General features: G+C 33.0%; 1 protein-coding gene and 1 long non-coding RNA gene across 2 annotated transcripts; one reads left to right on the top strand and one right to left on the bottom strand.

Annotated features, from left to right (window-relative positions):
• Positions 1 to 814: 814 nt before the first annotated feature.
• On the bottom strand, positions 815 to 1663 carry LOC109061195. The gene is made up of 3 exons (XR_006153256.1): positions 1595 to 1663; positions 1304 to 1365; positions 815 to 1107 (listed from the first exon to the last, which is right to left on the bottom strand). It is a non-coding gene; the product is annotated as an uncharacterized LOC109061195 (long non-coding RNA).
• A 3515-nt stretch (positions 1664 to 5178) lies between these two features.
• LOC109061234 (unconventional SNARE in the ER 1 homolog (S. cerevisiae)) lies at positions 5179 to 9740 on the top strand. Its single transcript, XM_042712408.1, has 8 exons — positions 5179 to 5338; positions 5582 to 5631; positions 5839 to 5917; positions 6007 to 6159; positions 7120 to 7135; positions 7228 to 7258; positions 7342 to 7504; positions 8673 to 9740. The coding sequence occupies exons 1-8, from the start codon at positions 5237 to 5239 to the stop codon at positions 8853 to 8855; spliced, it is 777 nt and encodes a 258-aa protein (XP_042568342.1). The 5' UTR covers positions 5179 to 5236; the 3' UTR covers positions 8856 to 9740.
• The last annotated feature ends 2082 nt before the right edge of the window (positions 9741 to 11822 follow it).

Genomic DNA, 11822 nt, shown 5'->3' with positions numbered 1-11822 from the left:
TTGTACTTCCTTCGTCAGTTGAAAAAGTTCAACCTGCCACAGGCACAAATGACACAGTTTTACTCAACTTTTATTGAGTCGGTTCTGTGCTATTCTATAACTGTCTGGTTTGGGTCAGCCAGCAACTCAGATTTAAGAAGACTGCAATGGACTGTTATCACAGAAAAAATCATCATTGTTCACCACCTGCCCAGTCCCATCATTACTTAGATAAAAAAAATATAAAAAAAAAAAAAAATAACAAAAATAATACATCAGATTAATTTGTGGAATTGACTTATGGACTTCATCATTGGAGGAAGTATTATTATCATTTGCCAGAAGCAACTTTTTGAAGTTAAAACACCCTAATGATGGATTTGTTTCTTAATGCATCTTTTCACTTTAGAAGATATTAATAGATGGAGTGGAGTGGTGTGTATAACTTGTGGATAATTGTGATGTTTTTATCAGCTGTTTGGACTCTCATTCTGATGGCACCCATTCACTGCAGTGGATCCATTGATGAGCAAGTGATGGAATGCTGCGTTTCTCCAAATCTGTTCTGATGAAGAAACAAACTCATCTACATCTCGGATGACCTGAGGGTCAGGACGTTTTCAGACATTTTCTTTATTTTTGGGTGAACTATAAAGATCTATATGAGATAAGATCTTGTTTGTTACATCCAGATGTCTTGCATTCAACATCAAAATATCAAACACAATAACACAATATAAAAAATAATAACACTTCAATGCAATAAAAAAATAACACTGCAACCCAATAAAATCAGAAATGATTTTAGCAACAAATCATTACTTCTTTATCAGAAAGAGACATAAACAAACAATTCAAAACATTACGTTATTATAAAACTTGATGGACATATTAATTGCTGACAGATTTTAGTCATGTGTTATTATGAACAGTCAAAAGCAAATCATTACTTCTTTACATTAACAAGCAGCACAGAATTCTGATCATTTGAAGCGAACAGAAATAAATCAACACAACTTCTCAGTATGAAACGGTTTCATATACAGGACCTCTGATATTTGGCAGCACCTCTAGATATTCAGAATCAGTTTTTCCTCTGTTACTCTCATGAAACCTCATAGTAGAAATCTAAACAAATTATATAAAAAAAAAACATACATTAGATGCTTATTCCCATTTATCAAAACAGCTCTTTTTCAGCTATTTTTGTTTTGTTTTCTGTATTATTGTTGCTCAGACTATTGTGAGCTGGAATATAAAACGTTTGCAAAAGCAGTCATAATAACTGAATTTTTAGTATAAACAGCAATTAGAGATGTCTTACCTGACGACCATTGACATATTCAGAAATTTCCTTAGATAGTTTATGGTTTATCATTAATAAACCTGAAAAAGCACAATAATATTTGATTAAATGCAGCTAAATTCATCAATAAATGTAATACAAACTAAAATGTATTTAAACATTATATTTATGTATAATGAATTAGTCTTTTATATATAATTTATGATATATTATAAATATGTTTTAATATCATTTATATAATAAATGTCAAACATGTTCTACTAACGGTTAAGTTTAGTGGTTGGTTTAAATATTGGCTTTTTTCCTTACCTATTACTGCAGCAAACAGCACAACAGTCAACAGGCTGAACATGATGATGAGAATCTGAAAAGCTCTCTCATATCTTTTCTCTCTTTCACATTGACACTTGGGGGATACTCTTTTTTCTAAAAAAAACATCATTCTATTATCTTTTACAGGTAAAATAACTTTTTGTACAATTAATCAGAAAAAAAGGCCATGCATTCTTGCCATTTAGATATTTATTTTGAATAAATTTGTTGCCAGTAACTGTGCACTCTGGTACAATCGCTGTCATCTTGAGACATTTCTTTTCGAAAAGCATTAGAGAAAATAATTCATTTATTGTTTGGATAATAAACTTTTTAAATAAAGGACATTCATTCTTTAAATTTAGATCGGAAGCAATTTTGCACAAATATAATTTCATAAATAACAATAATAATAGAAAAATAATTATATGATATAGCCTAGGCCTACTGATGCTTCTACTAACAATAATAACGTAGAAATCAGATGTATGATTCATTCATTGGTAACCAAGGGTGCATTTCCCGAACAATGCAGTAGCTCATACAATGTGTTTTTGTAGAAATTAGTCACGACTGTTTCACAAAAAAGTAGAAATGTTGCACATCTGGCCTTGGATCCACATTGGTGAGAACTGACGTTAATGACGTCAAGCTGGTGGTGGAGTGATAACTTCTGCTAAATAATCAGTTCAAAGTCAAAGTATTGCTCAAATAATTGCTGTAAATAACGAACTTCGCTAGTTTCGTTCTCGGTTATTTTGCAGTGCAAGACCGATTTTATTCTAATACAAACTAAAAGAGAGAGGGAGTACTCTTGTTGCTAAGAGACGTAGAATAAATGGAATGAAAGATATAGATATATGTTAGTTTGCTTCATTTGCACAAGTGCTTGATTTATTGAAGTCATACTAACAAGAAATTAGGCCTTTGCTTCTAATCACAGGTCAAGAGCTCTTAAATCATAAATAATATTAACATTAATATTAATATGAATATTAATAATCTAGATCATGGTTATATAAATGTATTGCAGTTTCTCACTTACCAGAGGTGTGCAGTCATTATAACACCACTACACACCTATATAACACCTTTTTATACACAAAAAAATTCCTAAATCACCAAAACATAAACAATTACATTATTTATAAATAAGTGGCTCCAGTCTCCCTCTGAATATTTGCTGATGAATTTTTTGTTGTAATATTCCACCTGTTTAGGGGGTCCAAAAGTTCGCAGTATCATCTCTGGACGACCTGGTAGTTTCATCACAAACCAAATAACGGCTTTTAAATTAAACTCACAGGCTAAAGTCACATTCTGTCCTAAAACCAGCCGTTGCTCAGTTAAAGCTTCTGCGGTTTGCTTCCAAACAAACAGACCTGAACAAACAGAAAACAGATCATTCAGATCATCTGATCATGTCAGAATCACACTGAATCACACAGAAATAAACTTACAGAGGAGTGAAAGCAACGGCGTTTTCATTCTGTGAGCTTGTTGAACTTGTGTTCAGGTTTGGTGGTGACTTTTATGATATTTCATAGAGGAAGTGCTTCTGCTGAGCTCCAGAAAATACCAAATGAATCAGATAAAGTGATGCAAGTTCAGCTTATACTGGCCATGCTGGCTCTTGTTGTTTATTTACTGCTATTGGCTGAAGATTAAGTAATGCCTATTCTGAAAAATAAAAAAATATACTTTTTCTTTAGGAATGGGTGTATCCCCTATGGGTTTGCATCATATCCTGAAGATTCATCGAGTTCTTGTTATAGAAGTTAAAAATAACTTTCCAGTCATGGTTGCTGTCTTTACTTATACCATACCGAATAAAGTGATACATGATAAACACATAAAAAGTCTACATACTCTTTTTAAAATGCCAGATTTTCAAGATGAATTGAGGATAAATCATGGCAGATCTCTTTTTTCTGTGTGTTTATAAGAAACAAATACATCATTAACTTTAAACCGTAACTTCTGGACAAATATAATCCATATTGCTTTCTCCAGTGAAAAAGTCCATCCTCTGCTGTCTTCTCACATCAAAATCCACCACCGTATTTGTTTAGAACTGCTGTTCTCACTTGTAAACAGTGTTTGATCCGTGCAGATTTCTCTCCTGATTCATTTGAGAAGTGTTATTATTGGATTATGGACTCGTATGTTGGCCAGAAGAAACAATTTTACGTTAAAAGCGTCTTAATGATAGTATTGTTTTTTAGAAACACACAGCTTTTCGCTTCAGAAGACATTAACTGATGGACTGGAGTGGATTATTGTGATGTTTTTATCAGCTGTTTGGACTCTCATTCTGACGGCACCCATTCACTACAGAGGATCCATTGGTGAACAAGTGATGGAATGCTGCGTTTCTCCAAATCTGTTTGAGTCTACGTTTATACTAGTTCATTTTTGTTTAAAAAACACATAACTTTTGCTACAGTTACGCCTTGTCGTACACTACTCCGGCGTTTTCGACCTTTTATTTGCGTTTCAGTTTAAATGGACCAAAACGGAGACTTTTGAAAACGATGGCATGGCTGCCAACATTTGCTCTGCGTATCCTTGCCGTTTTTGTAAAAACCACCGGGATTTATATTCTCGGAGAAACGGGATAACCTTTCACAGGTGAGAATGTATTGGTTTGTGTTTTTAAATGTATTACCTCAATATTACAAGTTTTGAAACATTAGTAACTTATGTTACTGTTATGGTGAATGATGTCAAGTTGCCCCTTCCAATATGGCGGATGGCTTACGTATAGCAGTGCACAACACAAGTGTAGACGAGCACCGTTTTCATTTTAAAATGCACACTATAAAAAAAACAAAAATACATGAATCAAAATACACAACCAATCACATATCATCTTATCACACATTGATTAATTTATCATTTATTAAATTAACTTCTAAAAGCCTTAACTGCTAATCCTTTAAAATAAAATGCATTAAATTCTGCATTAATAATAATAATAATAATATAGATCCCAAATATTAAAATTTGTTGCAGCTTTTCACTTACCTGTTGTGTGACATCACTGATCTCTAGAATATAGCCTGTTTTTATGCAGTAATAAATTCCTAAATCATCAACAGTGACAATTATTGATTTCTAATTGGATCCTGTGTCCCTCTAAACATATTTGTTCATCATGATAAGTCTCTTTGTTTCTAGTATTAGTTTTTAGTATTTAGGGTTTTTATTTATGTTTTATTTATTTATTTATTTTTTGCGTATCGATTACCATAACCACAGTTTTACTATGGTTAACGTAGCAAACCCATGGTTTAACTATAGTAAGCATGTTTTTTATTTATTTATTTATTTAATTATTTATTTATTTATTTATTTTTCTTTGCCGTAAAACCAATGTCAATTTTTGTAAGGGAAGAGATATTGCATCATCACGGGGGATATTCAATTAGCTTTTTTCTCTGCTTGAATTACCTATTTTAGAATTACCTATTTTTAAATGATGAATATTAACGTGTTACAAGTGCACGTGTCTTGTAAGTTTGTTTTTAAATGTTTAATACATTTGCAGACCGCTCCTGTCTAACCAAGAAGGACTCTTAATTTGTCGCCCTGTTCCGCCTTGCTGTCTGTGAGCGACTTCCGCTGCGAGCGTCAAATATGGCCACGTCCAGACTAGAGATCAATTTTATCAGATTATTATCGCGCTGTGAGTCTCTGGCTTCAGAAAGCAGAAATGAGACAGAATGGAGACTGGAGAAGGTAATGTATAACGACACTGCATTTGCGTTTACTTCTGCGCTTTTGAAGTAAATTTATGTTTTGCACAAGAGAATATTCTGCATGATACAACAAATATTGCCAGCGTCATATATATATATATATATATATATACACAACATGCATTCAGTTTTATTTGCTTTCTGTTTTTGCTGTGGAGTCCAATCTTCTCTATTATTTTTAGCAGAAAATCATATTTAATAGATTTACATTTGTCTTTTCAAGTACGTTGGTGCTCTTGAGGAGATGCTTGCTGCCCTTAAAAAGACTCCCAGGTATTTTTTATAAAATTACAGGCATTAATGAATCATATATCTTAAAAAAAGTGTAAAAATAATAAACCATTTCAACATCTATTGTGTGAAAATGAAATATATTACCCTCAAAGTGATGCTGAGATAAAATTTTCTCCTACAGCTGTGATATAAACAGATAGTGATGTAGATGTCGAGTCATGATTTACTTCTGATTCGTTCCCTCAGCAAACCAGCAGCGGAAATACTGACGGACTATAACCGCAAGGTGGACTTCCTCAAGGGTCTCTTAGAGGCAGACAAACTGGTCAGTCGTTACAGTCAGCACATGCTCAGTGACAGTACCACGAGGCATGGTTCTATGATTGTGAGTGGAAACGCTTTGTTTGTTTCTAGCCGTCTCCAGCAGAGAAGTCTTTAGCCAATCAGTTTCTGGCTCCTGGACGGACGCCGACGATATCCAGCGAGAGAACGCCGGCCAGTAAGACGGTGCACATTCAGAGCAAAGCGCGATGTGTTGGAGAAATGAGGAAGGAGCTGATGAGCACCGTATGACTCTCTTTCTCTTTCAACTGCGCTTTTTATATATATTCATGTTTTTATGGTATGTTAAACCTTCATAAACCCAAAAGCGATTGAAGCAAGAAACTTAACAGACTAGACTTTTAGAAACATCACTAAGTGTTGTTATATGTATGATTAAAACAAAAACAAAACAAAAAATCACCAAAAGGTGCAAGAAAAATAGTCCAAATTCAAGACGTGTTGTACAAATCTTGACCAGTGTTATTTGTGTATTATTGGTATACTATTATAGTTTTAATTAATATTTGAAATATCAATTTTCATTTAATTCATTTTTAGTAGTTAACTTTTTTTTTATAATAGTTATCTTAAGTCTTTAAACTAAATGAACATGAAGAAGTATTGCTCTGGCAACTAACTTAAAGTAGATTAAACAGAATTATAATTAAAATTATATATATATAATAAAAAATTATTAAATTAAATTATATTAAATATTATTTTTATTCCAGTTGACATTCGTTTTTCAAATAAGGATTTTTATAGTAATATTATATATATATATATAATATATATATATATATATATATACATATATATATATATATATATATATATATATATATAATTAATATAATTCTGTTTAATCTACTAAGTTAGTTGCCAGAGCAATACTTTCATTTCATTTAGTTTAATTTGCTTCTAAAAAAAGTTAACTACTAAAAATGAATTAAATGAAAATTGATATTTCAAATATTAATTTATATAGTATATACAGTAATACTCAAATAACACTGTTATGGAAAAAATGTATATAATTATATTTTTTTTTTTTTTTTGTTTTTTTTTTTTATATATATATATAATTTTTTAAAAAAATTTGTCTTAACAGGGTGTAAAAAACTAATTAAGAAAATGATTTAGCATTTTTTTAACAGTGTGAAAATGTAAATTTTTACTGACTCTTTATTCTGTTCTTAACAGGGTGTGTCAAATTCCGGTAAGTTTTATATTTTTATATTTAAATGCTTTATTTTAAGAAATTAAATTCCATATCTGAATCATGCCTTCTTTTTTGTTCTTCATGGTTAGGTTCATTGGAGACAGATCTCAGACACAGAAAGTAGGTGGCGCTCTCTCATTGATTGTCTGTGTGAAGGTGTCACTGGCATCTACAGTATTCAGTTTTTTCTGCTGTATTTTCAGGAGTGTTCCTGTAGATGAGCAGCAGTCTGCAGCAGAGCTGGATGCTATTCTACAGCATCATAACAACCTGCAGGAGAAACTGGCCGATGACATGCTGAATCTCGCTCGCAACCTCAAGAACAACACTCTGGCGGCCCAGAACATCATCAAGCAGGATAACCAGGTCTGATGCTTTTCTCTCTACACAGCTGTAACATCTGGTGGTTATATATACGACATAAAGTGCATATTTATGACAGTAATACCCATCCTCTGAGAGCAGAGAATATAACATTTTAGAAAAAAGTGTACATCTTTTAATCAACATATTTTTATCATTCTCATTCTTAATTGACAGTCAGTTCTTGTTACTGTAATATAAGATCCAACACCACATTATATAAAAAAAAAAAATGTATTTGTGCTTACAATAATAATAATTATTATTATTGGGTTGTTGTAGATAAATATTATATTATATAAATTAATAATATACAAAAAATAAAAAAAAAAAATTAAAAAAAATTTTAAAATAAAATAAAAAAACAATTTTAATAATAATAATAATAATTTATTATTATTGATAATTATATTATTATATTAATAAAATAATGTTATTATTGATGTTATTTTGCATATTTATACTATATATTACTGTAATAAAGGATTTTTTTAGCAACCAATCTAGCAAAGTGTTTACCATTTATCTGCTTATTTTCAGCTCAAAAGAATAAAACAAATGTTGGTTGTAATAATTTTAAATTATTATTATTTTTTTGCGAAGCTAAAGCACAAAACAAATATTGTGACTTTATATTCTTTATGTATTCTATAAATATATTTGTATTCCTTGTTTGCACCAGCTTCATGCTTTTATTATTTTTAAATCAGCATATTAAAATGTATAATAATATTAATAATAATTATTATTATTATAAAATAGTGTTATTAATGTTTAATATTATATATTTTATTAATAATTATTAAAAGTCTTGTAATATTATATTGTATTATTATTATCATTATTAAATATAATTATTATTTCATTTTTTAGTGAAAATCACCACATTAATGTGCATTTACAAATGTAAAGTAGCAGCTTGAAAAGACTGGTTTATTAAAATGAATTAGTGATTTATTTGTTTTGTGACCACTAGAGGGAAGCAGTATATTATTGCGCTTTCAAACATAAGTGTGCTGTTACTACAGAAACATGGCATTGCAAAACTGTTTAGAAACTTATATGAGCTTTTTAAATGACTTTATCAAAACCATTAAACTTTTAACATAAGATTTCTGTAGCATCTCATAGCAGTTAACAGGCTGTAAACGTCTCTCTTCCTCCTCTTCAGACTCTCACTCAGTCTATGCGTCAGGCCGACATGAACTTCGAGAAGCTGAAGACTGAGTCAGAGCGTCTGGAACAACATGCCAAGAAATCCGTCAACTGGTTCCTGTGGCTGATGCTCATCGTCGTCTCCTTCACGTTTATCAGCATGATCCTCTTCATAAGACTGTTCCCGCGACTCAGATGATGTTAATCATCATTAGATCAGCTAGATTTAATTTATATATAACAACAGTTTACGTAGACACTAACCAGTAATAATAAAGATGATTGACAGGCTCGATTATTCAGTCAGTCAATCCTGCGAACATTTCCATTACCTGCATGCCATTGTTGATGTCATAATGAATTCGCGCCGAGTCCCTGTGAATGACGTCTTAAACGAATCCCCTTTTAGCATATTTGTTCGAATGTTCGTTCAAATGAACGGTAAGTAGCCTATGTGAACCATAAACTGTTCGTCAGTCATTTAAATACGTAACCTGACGCCAAACGTTCTTAATACTAATTCTGAGACCGGCATTTTCGTCTTTTTAAAGATGCGTTCAAGTTTTCCCCGAATTGTCTTCAGTTCCAACAGGTTTATAAAACATTGCTTAATATAGCTACTATATTTTGACACTATATACGAGAGTTTTGAGATGCTTAAAATGACTGACAGTTTCTGTTAGTCGCTTTCTCACGTACGGTCGCTATAAAAACGGACCGAGCTGTTTTAAGATCCGGTTGACTTGTCTAGACTCGCCTTGTCGATCAGGAAATGTCCTGGCAAACAGCAGGAAGTATTTTTGGCCGTCGGAAGAACAGATGGAGACTATCTTCTCCACCCAGAGAGTAAATGGCCCATATTTAGCTGCTAACGATCTATTTGTGCTTGCACTTGGACGGAGAATTAAGTATTGCTCAAATATGGTTAACGTGTTTGTTAGTGCACAGCTCTATTGATGGATCTAATGTGCATCTTTTTACTTTTTCCTTTTTTCTTCTTTTTTTTCAATCAGATGTGTTCGAAAGTTATCTGTGATCAAAATACAGGAGTGTGCATTGTTTTAATAAAATAATTTGCAATCTGCCTACTTGGTGTTTATTTTGTTTTAATCCTTTTCACACGTAAGTTGTGTAAGGGCGAATAATGGTAGGCCTATGGTTTATTTCTAACAATTCTGACTTTTTTGAAACAATTTCAAAATAATAATGGTAGGCCTAACTCAGTTGCCTAATTGAGTTTATTTCTAACAATTCTGACTAATTTTAAAAAATATCAAATAAGCTATTTGGAAAATCATTCCTTTTTGGAATGCAGTTCTCAAGATTTAAATTGAGAGAGTCAGATTTTTGAGCGTTTATCTAATTTCAAGATTTAAATTCAGAATTCTAGATTTTTTGAGTGTTTATTGAGAGAGTCAGATTTTTGAGCGTTTATTTTGCAATTCCGACTTTCTTCATCGCAGTACGATTTTTCAATTCACACGTAGGCTACTTTTCCCCTCGTACCTCTGAGTTTCTCAAAATGATGTTTTGTAGTAATCTATATTAAATAGAATTCTTTCTTTTTAGGCCTAAACAATAGGCCTAGTTTATATTTTCATATGTCACCTTTTAGCCTAGCTATATTTTTCTATAAAAATTTGTAACATGCCCCACTATAATAAAAGCACTATTTTTTTCCATAACTCTTTCTAGTCAATAGCCTACTCCGAGTTTTGTGATTAAATGTGTCATTAAAAACTTAACATGAGAAGTTGCCTATTCACGTGGTGGTAGGAATGACTCAGCTGCGTTTTCTCAGGAAGTGGAAAAATGGAATAGAATTTCTCAGGAAAAATGCTGATGTACATGGAAATTTATGTTCTTTGGAATCTTGTTCTTTACGACCCCTGTCGCTATTAGCTCAGCGGTCCCCTAATGCATCATAAATCATTGTTACTCTAACACGAGACTCCTGTGAACCCAAAGGCCTCATTTTTCCAAACCAGGTTGATCCACCTTTGAAGTAAAGCGAGCAGATAAAGCAGCCGAGAGTTTTAATTTCGCGGTTCCTGACAGGGAAAGCTGTGATCCGGCTGGAAGGTGGCAGGTTAGCGTGGGGTGAAGGGATTGAAGCGACAGCCCCACCCGGCCGCGGGCCTCGGGGGAACCCAGCAGGTGCTGCAAAGTTCCTGGAAACCGCTCAAGTTCACCGAGATTAAGATAAAGCCGCCTTCTCGGTAGATCTTTAACCGTAAACTGGAAAAGCTTTTACTTGATTAAAAAAAAAAATGAGTGTCATTTTTGGTCACGATTGAGAAAGCATGCTCGGGGCTGCCAAAACTGATGCTTGTATTCAGCATGTTGTATCTTCTCAAGGATTCTAACGTCATTGTTTTGTTCCACATGAAGGAATGAAGGTCAGATGTGTCCAACGAATGGAAACAGACAAGTTTGTACACATATTTCACAGCTCTGATATTTGGCTCGCTTGTGAGTCATGTACTGAGTCGAGACCATTTTATGTCGGGTTTATGTAAAGTTTTGAAGTCTGTGAATAAGTAAAGACAGTATTGTGGTGTGCTGGGGGCGGAGGGCTTGTTTTAAACAAAGTTGTTGCAACATGCCCCAGCAGGAAGAGCAGTGTGGGAAACGCTCTCCTGCTTTGATCCTCGGCTGCTCCTCGCAGAAGGAGCCGGTATAATTACGCCGTAGGTCCTCCAGGATGGGTGGTATGGGGGATCTGCCCTCCTGTAAACACTAATGGTGAGCAACACGCAGGAAGTTGTTCAGGAAGCTGTTTGGTTACCTGGTTTCTCAGTCTTTCCTCCTTGGTGTTGTGGTAAATAACCTCTTCTTGTTTTGAGACTGTGGTGGCCATGTGTACTCATCTCATCCATGTATATCTGATTATGGTAATGTTTAGGTAAAATTTTAGATGATAGATAGGAAAACACCATATATAGAAAACTGAAATAAGTTGATAAAACCCGCTGGCATGTGCTGCCAACATGTTTATATTTATAGACAGCTCCCCATGAATAAAAAAAAAATGCAGCTTTTTTCTATATTGGCAACAGCTGTTTGCTAATCTTTTAAAATCATCACAACTTCTAAATGTGTTCAAACATCTTTGTTATTCCCAGGTAGACTGTAAACTGATCAGAGGTTGTCTTAAAGGAATAAT

Source organism: Cyprinus carpio, chromosome A22 (genome assembly GCF_018340385.1).
Source record: "Cyprinus carpio isolate SPL01 chromosome A22, ASM1834038v1, whole genome shotgun sequence".
Taxonomy (NCBI): Eukaryota; Metazoa; Chordata; class Actinopteri; order Cypriniformes; family Cyprinidae; genus Cyprinus; species Cyprinus carpio.
This window is presented reverse-complemented; position numbering and strand designations above follow the sequence as displayed.

What these genes read in the sequence shown, in the direction of transcription:
- LOC109061234 (XM_042712408.1), top strand. Translation starts at nt 5,237, where the DNA reads ATGGCCACGTCCAGACTAGAGATCAATTTTATCAGATTATTATCGCGC. An exon ending in CAGAATGGAGACTGGAGAAG is followed by an intron (nt 5,339 to 5,581) that starts GTAATGTATAAC and finishes TGTCTTTTCAAG; the next exon opens with TACGTTGGTGCTCTTGAGGA. An exon ending in ACAGATCTCAGACACAGAAA is followed by an intron (nt 7,259 to 7,341) that starts GTAGGTGGCGCT and finishes CTGTATTTTCAG; the next exon opens with GAGTGTTCCTGTAGATGAGC.